A 15,515-nucleotide genomic window follows, 5' to 3' on the forward strand; every position below is an offset into this window, starting at 1 on the left:
ATAAAAAGAAAAGAAGGCAAGTGCCTAAAACCACACAACTGAGGAGAGCACCGCTCATCCCACACCACTCAACTCACGCCACAAAAGCGCCAACTCAACTCAACGCTTGATCGGACCGGCCTCTAACTACTTATAACTTGGGCCTTGTTTAGTTCACCCCAAAATCCAAAAAGTTTTTAAGATTCTCCGTCACATCGAATTTTGCGACACATGCATGAAGCATTAAATATAGGCGAAAACAAAAACTAATTACATAGTTTGTCTGTAAATCACGAGACGAATCTTTTGATCCTAGTTAGTTCATGATTGGACAATATTTGTCAAATAAAAACGAAAGTGCTACCGTAGCGAAATCCGAAATTTTTTCAGAACTAAACAAGGCCTTGGTTAGATTGGATCTTCGACATGAGCCTCCACTTGACACCACTAGGAGCTCCACCATAGGAAAATAATTATTGTATTTTGATAAATGGAAAACCGCTGATCGATTTGACCGGTAAACCACTGGCCGTGGTGGAGACATGGAGTGCAGCAGGATAACATGAACAGCCGCCCTACTCGACGGCGACGGCGACGGCGATGGAGCTGCACCAAACTCCAGAGGATACTCTACTCCTGTTCTGCCGTTCTGGAAGTAGTTTAGCTTCACTAGCTCACGGCGTCCAACGCAGCATGCAGGTCAGTCAGCAAAATCTGCTGCCTGCAAGCCGCCAAGCACGAGCACGACATGGATGGATAGACCCTTCCTTTCTTTCATCATATGGCTCCGTTCGCTTGGTTATAAATCGTACTGTCAGCCAGCAATATTTACTTTCAGTTTTGACTTTTTAAACAATCGAACAGACTTAGGGCCTGTTTGGTTCCCTTTACTAAATTTAGCTAAAATTATTTTAGCTACTCTTGGGTGACTAATAGAACTAAACTATTTTAGCTTCTTTTAGTCAATGTGTGTGTTTGGATCTTTAGCTACTAAAGTGACTAAAGTTTAGCTACCAAGAAGAACCAAACATGACCACCTTAGTCTACATACATCAACCAATGGCAAAGCCAATGGATGGGCTTCGTCAAAATGGGTGCAGATAACATATAAAACTGGCGCACGCACGTTTTCACCGGCACAAACAAGGTACCGGGCCAGGTTTAGCTGCGTGGTCGCTAGTGGCCAGTAGATGCACACCAGTGAGTCACCAATGACTGATGGCTGAACCACTTGCAGGTTAAGCATGCATGGCCACCGGCCGCACCCACCACAGCTCCACATGCACCACTTCCCGGCCAGGCATAGTCACACATTACCATACAGCATGCACCAAGCTGGGTGTGCACCACTTCTCCCATGGCATGATAAACTCTTCCTTCTGCCAGTCACAAAAACCAGAAGATATGATAAACCCTTCTCTTATGCTACAGCATTCAGCATCCACCTCTCTCGCCTGCCTCCTCCACTACTCACCACTTACAAGAATGGATGTTAGTGGTGATATAAAAACCAAAATCGACCCAGAATCACAGCTGGTGACTGCCTGCCTGTGCGCGACAAGTACCCATATCCCCCATTTTCCAATGAATGCCAAAGTCAGTAGGATTGAAATGCGCAAGAGGGTAAAAAAAAAAAAGAAAAAAGAAACATCAGGACGCATGTTAACAGGTAAGGGTGAGTGCTAGGAAACAAAATGACGACCCCATATCTTTTTTTGCATCATCAAGGAACACAGTCCAGCTTATCTCCTCGGTAAGACGGTAGTAAACCCTACAAGAGAGGAGGCAAGGAAACCTTGGCTCCACAATTTTTTTTCCCCCTTCCTTCTATTATAAAAGTCTGTTCGTTCTATGCTGTCTCTTTTTCATTGAATGACCACAGTGACTGTACATCAGGACTTGTTGAAGAAAATAAGCCAACACCACCGCCAACATGTGCGCCGGACGGCGACAGGATATGCCCACCGCCACCTTCCTGAGCTCCATTCAGCGCCAGTTCCTCCCTGCATAAACAATAATACCAATAGTCATGAGCTCCGGCGTTTTCGCTTTTATCAATCAACAATAGTAAAAGAAAAAATAAACATGAGTTCAAATTATAACATATGGATTGTTTATGGATCTTCATCTTCTATCACAGAAAGAAAAGGAGGAGAAAAAGAAAAATCTACATCGAGTACATAAGTTCGAATACTTTCTCTTGCCTTCAAAAAAGCCTGTCTCACAATTGATTTTCATAGTTTTCCACCTACAATGTCTAGTGAAATTGCACAGTAGCCCACCATAACACCCAAAGGGCACAACACACATGGTATTAAGTAAAGATACCAGACGCACACAGTGTCATGCAGGTCATATATCCTCAACTTCAAGCTAACAGGTTCTGTGGTGTGAGCCAAGCCATAAACTCAAAACAAGAAAATTCAAACACTGATAGACTGAGTCCAAACTCAAAAAAACAAGCAAGCTATCTAGCACCTTGCACAAAACATGCAAATGAGACCTTTACATCTTTAAGCATCAAAGGGGAACTGCCCTACCCATGCAAACAAACAAACAAAAAACACTAACAAACAAGCTAACAGTTACCACCTTAGAAAACATTTTCCACTGCATGCCTAATGAAGAAACAGATTGAGCTGACACGCTATAATAAGCCTCATTAACAACAAGGTCAAACAGGATGCAGTCACCAATCATCAGTTCATCACTAGTGAATATTTCTATAAGAACATTAAACCTTGGCAAAATATAGAACAGTAGTTCCCCATAAATAAAACCATATGTTCAAGGATTGTGGCACTGCATAATCCACAGGACAATATTTAATTCTCCATTTTGGACTTGGAGTCAACTGAGTTTCATTCAATCTAAAGCTCATATTATTAATTTATCATGTCTTCATGGCCACAATCACACAAGAGACAAGACCATCCCGATCTTACTATAGACAAAAAATTTAAACTAAAAAACACTTGCTATCAACCAATACATAACAAATTGTCTGCAACAGAACAGCTTAGCCTGCAGCGAGATCTAATTTATAACAATCTAATTCTGGCTTGGATTTTTCCCAAGAGAAGCAGCCCATCAACTAATACATAACTCAACAAATTTTCTGCAACAAAACAGCTTAGCCTGCAGTGAGATCTAATTTTTCACAACCTAATTCTAGCCCCTAATTTTTCGCAAAGCCCACAACATTAAAATACACTAACCCAACACAGCCAACGAAAGATATGAATGTAGAAGGCTATGGTGTTGCAGGGTACGTCCTATCATTAAATAATGCATTCAGTCTGCTTCTCATTGTAAACACAACAGTTCACTACTTCAGTACCCCAAGCCATTGAAAAACAAATGTCACTATTCAAAAACAAATCCTGACAAGACCATTAGAATCTGAATAATGCATTGAACATTATGGTTCAACAGCTACATATAATTTTAGAAGAACACAACATTATGACCAGGGGCAGAACCTTAGCTAACAATCCAAGAGTTCATGATGACAATTAACCATCTGCCTACCCTTCTTACTAATCAATTTAGACTGAGCATTTGAGCAATGAATGTGCCTCTGAATTAGCTTAACAAAAAAAAATGCTTACCACAAAATTTCTAGCAGGCCTGAAACAAACTGTAGCCAACTCAATGTTAACAATGCCATTGTTGCAACAAAAATCTTGGCTGACTAGATTTAGTGTAATTGTGTTTATGTGCAGTAATCACAACCAGTGGACCAAATTATTCAACCAGCTCAGACACAATCCTAGCTAGCTAATTATTCAATATTCATGATGGCAGTTTGTTAATTCAACTGCAGTGTAGAATTGTTAATACCATATGTCCATACATCAAGGAAAAACGATCCATGAAAGTGAGAAATATCATAAACACATATCTGCAGTTTAAGTGTTCTAAAAAGCTTCAGGTGCTAGGCATAAAGCAGGTGGCGTCTGGACCCTAGTCATGGTTAAGCAGATGCTTGGATAGACTGCATGGCAATTAGGTGCAAGCAGGATGGTAGCGCCCAGTATATAGTCAGACACTTTTTAGTAGCAACTTTAAACACCAAAATTGATTTGACTGATTCATGAAACATATGCTAAAACCTAGAAGAACCCGAACTGCATGTACTTCTTATAAACAAAATACATGATAAACTTCCACCTAGTGATTGGAAAATAAAGAGCATGACACCTTTAAATTTTCAAAGAAAAAAGGATCATCCAAACTCACACATTCACATGGGTTCAATAATATGAGTATCAGTTAACACTCAGTTATACTTTGCTTTTCAATAGTCTCTCATTTCTATATACATAAATTCCTTGTTTGAAATAAGTAGTACTCCACGATTAGACATGAAGATTTCACACAACTATGTATACACAAATTCATGCAGACAACATTGAATAATTATCATAAAAATCTGCTAATACTCTGGTGCTTAAATGCATCGATACATGGACCTAAGGTAAAGTGGAAAACCTGAATGACAGCACGAAACAAGCATTGCATCTGGGGGAAAGACAACACTATTCTCTAATGAGTTATTATACCAAAATTCTAGCCGAAGTTAACAGTATAAGATCATCAGCAGTGATGTAACCTTTGTGGCAGAAAATCAACTGAAATGAAAAAGGACACCAGAAAGTACTTACTTGGGCCACAAATAACCAGGCGGCCCAAAGGGGTGTTCGCGGGCTGATTTGTTTGGAGACCCAAAAACCAAGTCGTTGTGTAATTTTCCTGGCATTTCATGTGAAAGGAACAGGCTTGGTGTATCAGGTGGCAATTGCTGGAAAGGTGCTTTCTGCATCCATGGATCACTGTCATTCAAACCAGTACCCAGGGAACTTATTGCTCCACCTCCGCTGCTGAAAAGGTTGGCACTATGGTTGAATTGATTTGTGTTTTGCCGAAGCCACTGACTCTGAGGACCTTGAAGACCTAAACTTTCCTGAACCAATGGTGTGCTCCACATTTGCCATGTGCCTTGTTCACTGCTAGTCTCAGGCAGTATGGAACCACCAGGTGCAATTGATGAGTGCGGGGGTTTGATAGGCTTTTCTTCAGCCGTACGAGATCTTGAGAGAGGAGACTCAATTGGTGAAGGCCTCCCATGTGATTCTTTAATAATGTCACTTGAAAGGAAGCCACAATCGAAGTCCGGAGGGAAGTTATCTAGAGATTCTGAAACTGGCCCAAGTAATGCAATTGCATCTGGATCATAGCATGGGTCCTCAAATTGCTCTGGTTCTTCAAGCAGTGTTGATTCCGCATCATCATAGAAGGGCATATGTCCAGCAGGAAAATGAGGTAGTGGGTTACTGGGAGGTGCTACATTAAGTGGTGGAAAACCTGGAAATTGCATGGACTGGCTTGAACTTGGCTTGTAGTCCAGAGGAGGATACTGAGAGAGAAATGTATGAGCATTGTTTATTTGAGCTCCATTTGGTTCTGGCTTCCGAATCATATCATGAACTGAAGTTGTAACATCAGGACAAGGGGACACTGATGCTGAACGACTAAACAGCTGATGCCATGACTTTTTAAGGCCAGTAGGGTGTGGCTGCACATTTGGACTAACCTGCATATAGCATAATTGGAAGATTTAAGATGGAAATTCAGGGTAAAAAAAATAACTAATGCAATTGGTTCGAATAACAAGAATTTACAATAAAATAGCAATGCCCTTGTTACTCACAGGTCGATTAAAATTAGTCCATGCATTTCTAGTTTCTCCAGCTGTAGCAGATTTGCCTGTAGCTTGTGTGGCTGCATGCTGGACATCTCTTTTGATTGCATTACCCTGGTCAGTTGCAGGAACTACAGGTCTACTAACCTTGCTAGCTTGAGGGGCAGGGGCCTGAGCAGTTCTGCCAAAGAAGGAACCACCGCCAAACCCTCTTGAAGAAGATAAAAAACCACCTGTCATACGGCCAAAGTATTTCGATCTGCTCTCCCCTGTTTTATTACTGTGATTGTTAGAATCAATGTGGTGAGCTTTGTAACCCTCACGCCTGTCCAAGTCACTCTTTCTGTCAGAGTCTCGCTTCCTATCGCCTTCTCGGCCCAATCTTCTATCAATGTCCTCGCAATCTGAATTGCTCTTGCTTGACCCCTTGTCCTCTTTCTTCTTCCTCTCCTGACGCCGCTTCTCAGCCTCCTTCCTAGCATCCTTCTCCCCAACAGGGGTAGCGCTTTTTGACCACTCCTTGGCCTCTGCCTTTTCATCCCTCAGCTTCCTGCGTTCCTCTACTAGCTTAGCCATCTCCTCTCGCTGCTTCCTTTCCTCCTCCTCCAGCATTTCCCTCTCCAGCCTTGCCAGTCTCTTCTCCTCCGCCTTCCTTCTCGCCTTCTCGGTCCTGCTCTCCTCGGCTTTTCCTCCATTCTCTCCTCTCTTTGCCAACCTTTTACCATCTATGCTCAAGCCCTCACCATCCCCTGAGGATGTAAATCTGAATATATTCCTCAATAACCACCTCGTTGCTGCCGAGCAAAAGGACGAAAGCAAGCGCCACAGGAATCCCAAGAAGGAGGTGTTGTTGCTGGAGGAGCAGCGCAGGTCCAGCCAATATCCACAATCCTGAGCACAAGGCCATCCGGTGGGGGCCTTCCCGGCTGAATTGAGGTCTAGCACGGGGCGCTTAGAGACATGGCCGCAGTAAGAGCACATGAACTTACCGCCGCCGGGGTTCTGGTCCTTGTACGGGTTGCTGCAGTTGCGGCAGCGCCGGGTTGCGGTCTTGCGGAGCTTGTGGAGCTCGAGGGCGTGGGCGCGGCGCTCCTCGCGGAGGCGCGCGGAGCGGCGGGCGCGCCAGAGGGAGAGTCGCGGGAGGAGGATCTCGTACCAGAAGAGGGTGAGGAGGAGGACGGAGACGCAGGCGAGGCGCGGGGAGGTGACCTCGAAGCGGTAGGCGGCCGGGAGGAGCAGCTGGGTGGCGGCCCAGATGACGATGAGCGGGACGACGAGCCACGGGAGCATGGTGGCGACGCGCCGCGACCAGCGCTGCACGGCGCACAGCGTACACATTGATTATCCGCCCGCCTCCGCCGCCCTCACGCCCTGCTGGATCGCCAGCGCCGTCGGTCGGCTCCAACCCTTGAAGGCGGGTGGGTGGGGTGGGTTGCTTGCTCGGTCGGTAATGCTGCGATTCGATTTGGGGGGAGGGGGAAGGAGGGGAAACCCTCGAATGGGGGCGAGGCAGCGGGGGGCCGGGGGAGGGGAACCAAAGGCGGCTGCTTTTTGTGGAGATGCCAGATGCGGGAGCTAGGAGAGCGTGGGAAGGGTGGATTCGAGGGAGGAGAGCTCGAGGTGGGCGATGGCCATGGCGAAAACCCTAGCTTTTCAATCCCTTTTCCTTTTTGGATTGCGATTGCCTGCTTGAATTTTTTTTCTCTCTCTCTACGTAGGTGGACAAGGAAGGGAGACGAAGAAATTCTGCAGGGTGAGAAACCAGATAACGCTTCATCCACTATCTTCCATTTGTGTCTAATCTAAATGAAATGAAAAGGCTTTCATTTTTTTTCCTTTACAAAAAACTCTCATGTTTATATATCTTCACTAGTCAGTTTGTGATTAAAAATATTAATTTAGACTATCACTAAATATAATAAGCTTTATGCGTGACGTAATTTAAAGCAGGAAATAATGAATTTCACATATAAGTCATGCATGTTTATTAGCATCTGTGGCGCACGTAAGGGCGGTTTATATATCTTCACTAACCGTTTTGCAAATGCAAACATTAAGTTAGACTATCGATAAACATAAACGGATATAAAATTTCCTGACATAATTCAAAGTAGAAAATAATGAATTTTACATATAAGTCATGTGTGTTTGTCAAGATAGTAATGCCTCATCTAGCATATGTGTGGCGTACGCCAAGGCGGTTTATATATCTTCACTAACCGGTTTGTGAATAAAACATTAATTTAGACTATTGCTAAATATAAACAGTTATAAAAATCATGCATGATGTAAGTCAAAGTAGAAAATAATGAATCTCACATATAAGTCGTGCACGTTTGTCAAGTTAATGGCTCATCTAACATGTGGTTGGCGCACGCTAAGGCAGTTTATATATCTTCACTAACCGGTTTGCGAATAAAAACATTAATTTAGACTATGGCTAAACATAAATAGATATATTATAATGACGTAAGTCAAAGTAGAAAATAATAAGTTTCATATATAAGTCGTGCACGTTTGTCAAGTTAATGGCTCGTCTAACATGTGTGGAACACGCAAATAGTGGTTTATATATTTTCACTAACAGATTTGCAAATAAAAACATTAATTTAGACTATCAATAAACATGAACAGATATGAAACTTATGCGTGACATATTTTAAAGTAGAAAATAATGAATTTCACGTATAAGTTGTGTGCATTTGTTAAGATAAATGCCTCATCTAGCATGTGTGGCACACGTAATGGCGGTTTATACATCCTCACTAACTGATTTGAGAATAAAACCGTTAATTTAGATTATCAATAAACATAAAAAGATATAAAACTTATGTGTGGCATATTTTACAGTAGAAAATAATGAATTTCACATAATAGGCGGTGTGCATTTGTCAAGATAATGTCTCATCTAACATGTGTAGTACACGCAATGATGGTTTATATATCTTCACTCACTGGTTTGTGAATAAGAACATTAATTTAGACTATTAATAAACATAAACTGATATAAAACTTATGCGTGACTTAAAGTACAAAATAATGAAACTTCACATATAAGCCATGCACTTTTGTTAAGATAATGCCTCATCTAGCACGTCTGGCACACACAATTGTAGTTTGTATTTTGCAAAAAAGTTGGTGTTAAGAAAAGCTTTCGGTTTTTTTCTTGGCATGGCAACTCTTATATTTATCTCCACTAACCAGTTTATGATTAGAATATTAATTTAGACTATCGATGAGTATAAATATAAACTTGCATGACGTAACTTAAAGTAGAAAATAATGAGTTTCACATTTCACATATAAGTCGTGCATGTTTGTCAAGTTAATAGCTCATATAACATGTGGTTGGTGCACGCCAAGGCAGTTTATATATCTTCACTAACCGGTTTGCAAATAAAAACATTAATTTAGACTATCGCTAAACATAAATAGATAAAAAAAACTATGCATAACGTAAGTCAACGTAGAAAATAATAAATTTCATATATAAGCCGTGCATGTTTCTCAAGTTAATGGCTCATCTAACATGTGTGGAACACGCAAATAGTGGTTTATATATTTTCACTAAAAGATTTGCGAATAAAAATATTAATTTAGACTATCAATAAACATGAACAGATATGAAACTTATGTGTGACATATTTTAAAGTAGAAAATAATGAATTTCACGTATAAGTCATGTGCATTTGTTAAGATAATGCCTCATCTAGCACGTGTGGCACACACAATTGTAGTTTGTATTTTGCAAAAAAAGTTGGTGTTAAGAAAAGCTTTCGGTTTTTTTTCTTGTCATGGCAACTCTTATATTTATCTCCACTAACCAGTTTACGATTAGGATATTAATTTAGACTACAATGAGTATAAATATAAACTTGCATGACGTAACTTAAAGTAGAAAATAATGAGTTTCACAATTCACATATAAATCGTGCATGTTTGCTAAGATAATGCGCAATCTAATAAGTGTGGCTCACGCAATGGCAATTTGTGTTTTTGCGAAAAGGCTGTTGTTAGGAAAAGTTTTCATTTTTTTTCTTATGTTATGGCAACTCTCACACTTATGACTTATCTCCACTAACCGATTTTCATTAAAAAATTAATTTAGACTACTGATAAGCATGAAAAAATAGAATACTTGTGCATGACATAATTTAAGGAGAAATTGTTAGGTTTCAGGTTTAGGGGGTGTTTAGTTAGGAGTGTTAAAATTTAACATATATTATAGCATTTCGTTTTATTTGACAAATAATGTTCAATCATAGACTAACTAGACTTAAAAGATTTGTCTTGTAAAATACTCTCATGCGTTGCAGGTGGGGCCCCCACAAATGGAAGTTTGTATTTTGCGAAAAAAAGTTGTTGTTAAGAAAAGCTTCCATTTTTAGTTTTTTCTTGTCATGACAGTTCTTACGTTTATCTAGCCAGTTTTTTATTTAAAGATAATTTAGACTACCCATAAGCATAATTTAAAGAGATATAGAACTTGTGTGTGACGTAATTTAAAGTAGAAAATGATGATTTTTACATATAAGTCATGTACGTTTGCCAAGATAACGTCACACACGTTTGCCATTGTGTGCACCACACACACGTTTGCCTCATCTAGCGGATGTGGCGCACCTTGCTGTGTGTTTACAAAAATGTTGTTAGAAAAAAAATTCAATCTTTTGCTTATGCCACGGAAACTCTTGTGTTTATCTCCACTAACCGGTTTGCAGTATATAATCTGTGCGTAATGTAATTTAAAGTAGAAAGCAGTAAGTTTCACATATAAGTCGTGCACGTTTGTCAAGATAAAGCCTAGTCTAACAGATATGACACACACAATGACATTTTGTGTTTTTGCAAAAAAAAAAGTTGTTAGGTTCTTCGTTCTTTATCATGGCAACTCTGATGTTTATCTCCACTAACCGGTTTGTGATTAAAAACTTCAGCTCACTACGATAAGCATAACGAGTTATAGAACTTTGAACTTATGCTAATTTAAAGTAGAAAATGATGATTTTCACGTATAAGTCATGCATGTTTGCCAAGATAACACCTAGTCTAGCAAATGTGGCGCATGCAATGGCAGTTTATGTTTTGTGAAAAAAAATGTTAGAGAAAGTTTTCTTTTTTCTTTTCTTTTATGGCAACTCTTGTGTTTATCTCTAGTTCTTCACTAATCGGTTTGCAATTAAAAGCTGTAACTTGGACTACTGATAAGCATAAAGAGTTATAACACTTCTATATGACGTAGTTTAAATAGAAAACGATGAGTTTTACATATAAGTCATGCATGTTTGCCACAATAACATCTGGCCTCGGCGGTGCGGCAGCATTGACAATTTGTGCTTTGTAAGAACACTGTTGTTAGAAAAGATTTTTGGTTCACTTTCCTAATAAGATTTCAGTTAAATCTAATTGATCTCGAGAAAATGCAAAAACAAAGAAATACAAATTAATACAAATTTCAGTGTTAACAACTTAACATGATTATAGTACAAGAATACCTTGACTTTCATAAGCCCTTGTGCTTATCACCATTAACCGGTTTTTTCCACTACAAAATTTAACCTAGACTTACTGAAAAGCTTAGAAGAGTTATTTGTGAATATCGGTGTGATACGAATACATGATGCTACGAACGGAAGTTTCACTTAGAGGCTGTGAACGCTGTAATGGCAAAAGTAGTCAAGTAACACCTTGTCTAGTAGATACGGTGCACATAATGTCAGTTTATATTTTGACAAAAAGTTTCTTGTTAGCTTAGGAAAAAAAAGCTTTTTATTCGCTTCTTAACGAGGTTCATCAATTAAGTCCATCTGAAAAGAAGGGTATAAGCATATATATACTAAGTGACTTCCACAAGGAAGGGTAAAAATAATCCTTTATGAAGATGGGGAGAAGCTCATGAATAGTCACGAGAAAACCATGACTAGATAGCATGTGTTTTATTATCAGCCATGGCGCACATAGCTAAGCCTGTGTTTTGGAGAACCTTTCTCTCTCTGTTTTTTTCATCGGGCAAATCTTTGGTAAATGATTTTTATTAGTTACATCTAATGATATAATTTTGTATGGGTTATGGAAATTTCTAAGACACGATTAAAATTATAAGTGGGTTTTATGTTCTCTCACATCGTCTTTGATTTTTAAGCTTACTCACTCCATCCATAAATATAAGGAACTATTTCTAGATTTTTTTTAAGAACAAAATAAGGTCTTAATATTGCTTACCACAGCGATGCGTTGCGGGTAAGCCTAAATATGAGCTCAAAGCCATGTCTTGCATTTTGTATGTCGTACTTTAATAACTTATGTTTCTCATTACCTATAGTCATCGTATAACGTATATGAGCCAGTCACGAATACGGATTGATATCTAAAATCAGGAAGAGTTTTTCTTTGTAAAACATGAAGAGACGCGAATTCCATGGTTCGAGCAGAGCTAAGCGGGTTTTAAACAACCCTGATTGTGATTTGTGAACCTATAGAGTATTGGCGATTACTGTTTCCATTATTTGCCAGTGAATTTCTCATCTAAATCAACATAACTTTGCATTTCACACTTTTTTTCCTCACAAATTCACTTTGGAAGCAAAGGAATGAAAGTTCTATATAAAACATGAAACATTTTTTGACAGGATAAATTTTCAGAACGTCTGTGTGCCGTTGGTTCTGGGCTTCTATTCAGTCCATTCACGGGAAAGCGATGAGGCCCAAGCTCCTTCCTCTCTTCTCGACTCTTCCCCGTTTCCTCACTCCACGCGGACCAGACATTGAGATCCTGCAACAGCAACAATGGCGGCCATGGCGAACACCTCTCGTCTCCCCACCCCCTACAGCCTCCCAACCGTCAACATCGGCGGTAAGTGCAGGAGGCTAGCTATGGCCGCCGTCAGATGCGGCCCCGGCGGCAGCAGGAGCCACCGGAGGAGCCTTGGGGTCTTCCTGTGTCGATCCTCGTCCACGGCCGGAGCCCAAGGGAGCACGAGGATGGAGGACTATAACACCGCCATGAAGCGGATGATGCGTAACCCCTACGAATACCACCACGATCTCGGTACTGACTCGTTCCATTAGTACTGCTTTTCCTTGTGATAGCCCCTTGTCGATTGCTACAGATGTGGAAAATGGGTAAAGGCTGGAGCTTGACGTGTGCTGGACTGCTGGTAACTTATCCATAGGGATTTCAGAAGTCATCTTAGTGATGCCACGCAATTAATGTGGTCCATAGGGATTTGCTTGAAGATAGGATTTTGGTACATAGCCTCCAATTTTCTTGGTCAAGTTTAATGTATATGATATTCTTTTCGAGATCAGTCGTAGCTAATTTTAAGACCGCATATTGTGAGATGATGTCATTGCCGTGCTAACAGGGCTTTTGGATACTTGAGCCTTTGTATATCATGAAAATTTGTTGCTTTGGTGGTAAAATGTATATTTGGTTGTGTAGATATTTGTTCATGTTTTGTACTATTCGTCCACATTTTCCAGTGATCAGTGTGGCTGTTGGCGCAATTTTTGAATTGATTTCCTGTTTCTTGATGTGAAGATTCTATGATCAGGAATTGCTCATTCATGATAACAAGATGCTCACCCTTCTCTATTTAATGCAATAGGCACACTCTTGTGCCGATTTGTTCAAAAGAAAAAGACAACAAGGTGCATAAAGAAGCTTCATTGGCATTTAGGGAGCTTTGTATTACCAAATTGTTGCCTATGTATTGCCGAACACACGAAGAATATTGCCAACTTGAAGGAAAGAACTTATCTTGCAGTGTTGTTAATTGATCGTCTAATGTGTTATTGTTGATAGTTTGCTTGACTAATTCCTAGACCTGTTTGTCTTACAAAGAACATTGGTAGTCATTATTCTTATTAAGTTTATAGTAGTTCAGAAAAGTTAGTCTACTTCTCATTTACCAAAATCTTTTCTTTTCTGAAATATTAACATCACAGGTAAGTTGTTGTGAAACTCTCACTTTATAGTAGCAAGATAACAACTTTTTGTGAACATTTGGGGGCTCCTTTATCAGAGTCAATTACATCTCCTTCTTTGGTTTAAGTTGTTTTTTCTCCACAAGATGCTATACTAGATGCAATAATAGTAGGATTAATTATTACACTTGGAATATAGGTATGAACTATGCTGTCATAAGTGAGAGCTTGATTGTTGGCTCACAGCCTCAGAAGCCTGAAGATATCGATCACTTGAAAGATGAAGAGCGAGTAGCCTATATTCTTTGTTTACAGCAGGACAAGGACATCGAATATTGGGGCATTGATTTCCAGTCCATTCTCAATAGGTGCAAAGAACTTGGCATTCAGCACATCAGAAAACCGGTGAGCTTCTTATGCCATTGAGTGTGTATAATTCTATATGCCTAGATTTCTTCTGAATTTCTGATAATTTTAAAAAAATACTAATTAGTGCTCCTCTTAGCTCGGTCTGCATTTCAGTTATTGATACTAGTAGCACCTAGCCTCTTCTATATGCTTACAGTTGCTTGGTTGCAGGCAGTGGATTTTGATCCAGATTCATTGAGGTCACAATTGCCAAAAGCAGTTTCGGCTCTAGAATGGGCTATATCGCAGCGCAAAGGGCGAGTTTACATCCACTGCACTGCTGGACTTGGGAGAGCACCTGCAGTTGCAATTGCTTACATGTTTTGGTTTGAGAATATGGATGTAAGTTTGTTCCATATCATCATTTGCAGAGTGCTACAAGACTAAAACTGCTGCTGCTTATCTATCCTTTACATGCAGCTTAACACAGCTTATAAGAAGCTAACCACCATAAGACCCTGCGGACCCAGTAAGAGAGCTATCCGTGCTGCAACTTATGATCTAGCTAAGAATGATCCATCGAAAGAGCCTTTTGAGAATCTTCCAGAACATGCTTTCGAGGGCATCGCGGACTGGGAGAGGAAGTTAATTCAGGACCGGGTGCGTGCTCTTCGCGAAGCATGAGCAGAAGAAAAATATTAATAATAACCACTTTAAGGTGAGTGTACATTGCCAATACACTACACATACAGTCTATATTGCATCCCTATAATAATACCTTCTTACAGAACAGGAGCAGAGTGAACTCACGGTAGATCCAATTATCCTTAGCAGCATAACTTTGCAAGTGCAACTCCTTTCACACATCAAGAAGGGAAACTTAGCTTTCCAAGGACTGCGCTTCATCACCTGATTATTAGATGTTGAAATGAAGAGATTTGATCAAAATGCTCTCTATAAAGCTTATACAAGGTCGTATTTGTTGATGGGTAGTTTGTAATAGCTAATAAGAAGGGAATAAAGAGGGCCTTACATGAGCTTCTGAGTTGCACCTTTGTGGTGATTGCGAATGGATGCCCATCCGTTAATAGCGAATTGTAAGTTTATTGTGTAAATAAACCTGTGGATGTATGCCACGGTATAATATTCATTTTAGGAACATCACTTGATTCATTTCTGTAAAAAAATATTTGAAGATTTGGCCAAATTACAAATCTACCATATCTTTGGCAAGTCCACTCTTCATGTGCAGTTCACTTTTTTCTTTTTGTTTCTTTTCTACTTTGCTGCGTAGTACTATCTCTGCATGCCCCCTGTGTGTTTGTTGTAGTATATGGTTTAACTTATGTCTACAAAGAAATTGCCATTCCTGGAAGGTTGGGAACAGGTAAGCAGCCGCTGTGCCAACAACATTTCTGTCCTGGTGCCAAGCGATGTTCCTTTATCAATCATGCTAACTCCAATCAGCTAGTAATAATAGTATGATGGCTGTCCACACCCTCCCACCCCACACACACCAAAAAAAAAAAAACTGGGAAGGAATGAAACATGCAGTTTA

At 40.1% G+C, this 15,515-nt stretch overlaps 2 protein-coding genes across 5 annotated transcripts; one reads left to right on the plus strand and one right to left on the minus strand.

The window, feature by feature from the left end:
- On the minus strand, positions 1,613 to 7,420 carry LOC8066945. Its single transcript, XM_021446130.1, has 3 exons — positions 5,693 to 7,420; positions 4,647 to 5,575; positions 1,613 to 1,982 (listed from the first exon to the last, which is right to left on the minus strand). The coding sequence occupies exons 1-3, from the start codon at positions 7,019 to 7,021 to the stop codon at positions 1,829 to 1,831; spliced, it is 2,412 nt and encodes an 803-aa protein (XP_021301805.1). The 5' UTR covers positions 7,022 to 7,420; the 3' UTR covers positions 1,613 to 1,828.
- LOC8066946 (phosphoglucan phosphatase LSF2, chloroplastic) lies at positions 12,117 to 15,195 on the plus strand. Of its 4 annotated transcripts, none has more exons than XM_002441771.2 (5): positions 12,117 to 12,731; positions 13,809 to 14,014; positions 14,189 to 14,359; positions 14,438 to 14,675; positions 14,746 to 15,195. In XM_002441771.2, the coding sequence occupies exons 1-4, from the start codon at positions 12,470 to 12,472 to the stop codon at positions 14,639 to 14,641; spliced, it is 843 nt and encodes a 280-aa protein (XP_002441816.1). In that variant the 5' UTR covers positions 12,117 to 12,469; the 3' UTR covers positions 14,642 to 14,675; positions 14,746 to 15,195. The 4 variants fall into 4 exon arrangements, with proteins under 4 accessions (XP_002441816.1, XP_021302397.1, XP_021302399.1 ...); XM_021446722.1 differs by having other exon boundaries at positions 14,751 to 15,195; XM_021446724.1 differs by having other exon boundaries at positions 14,789 to 15,195.

Source organism: Sorghum bicolor, chromosome 8, assembly GCF_000003195.3.
Source record: "Sorghum bicolor cultivar BTx623 chromosome 8, Sorghum_bicolor_NCBIv3, whole genome shotgun sequence".
In the NCBI taxonomy this organism is placed as follows: Eukaryota; Viridiplantae; Streptophyta; class Magnoliopsida; order Poales; family Poaceae; genus Sorghum; species Sorghum bicolor.

Coding starts and splice junctions, on each gene's coding strand:
- LOC8066945 (XM_021446130.1), bottom strand. CDS start 7,021: ATGTGTACGCTGTGCGCCGTGCAGCGCTGGTCGCGGCGCGTCGCCACC. Junction 5,576..5,692: donor GGACTAATTTTAATCGACCT/GTGAGTAACAAG, acceptor TGCTATATGCAG/GTTAGTCCAAATGTGCAGCC. Junction 1,983..4,646: donor CCTGGTTATTTGTGGCCCAA/GTAAGTACTTTC, acceptor TTGTTTATGCAG/GGAGGAACTGGCGCTGAATG.
- LOC8066946 (XM_002441771.2), top strand. CDS start 12,470: ATGGCGGCCATGGCGAACACCTCTCGTCTCCCCACCCCCTACAGCCTC. Junction 12,732..13,808: donor CGAATACCACCACGATCTCG/GTACTGACTCGT, acceptor CTTGGAATATAG/GTATGAACTATGCTGTCATA. Junction 14,360..14,437: donor TTTGGTTTGAGAATATGGAT/GTAAGTTTGTTC, acceptor CTTTACATGCAG/CTTAACACAGCTTATAAGAA.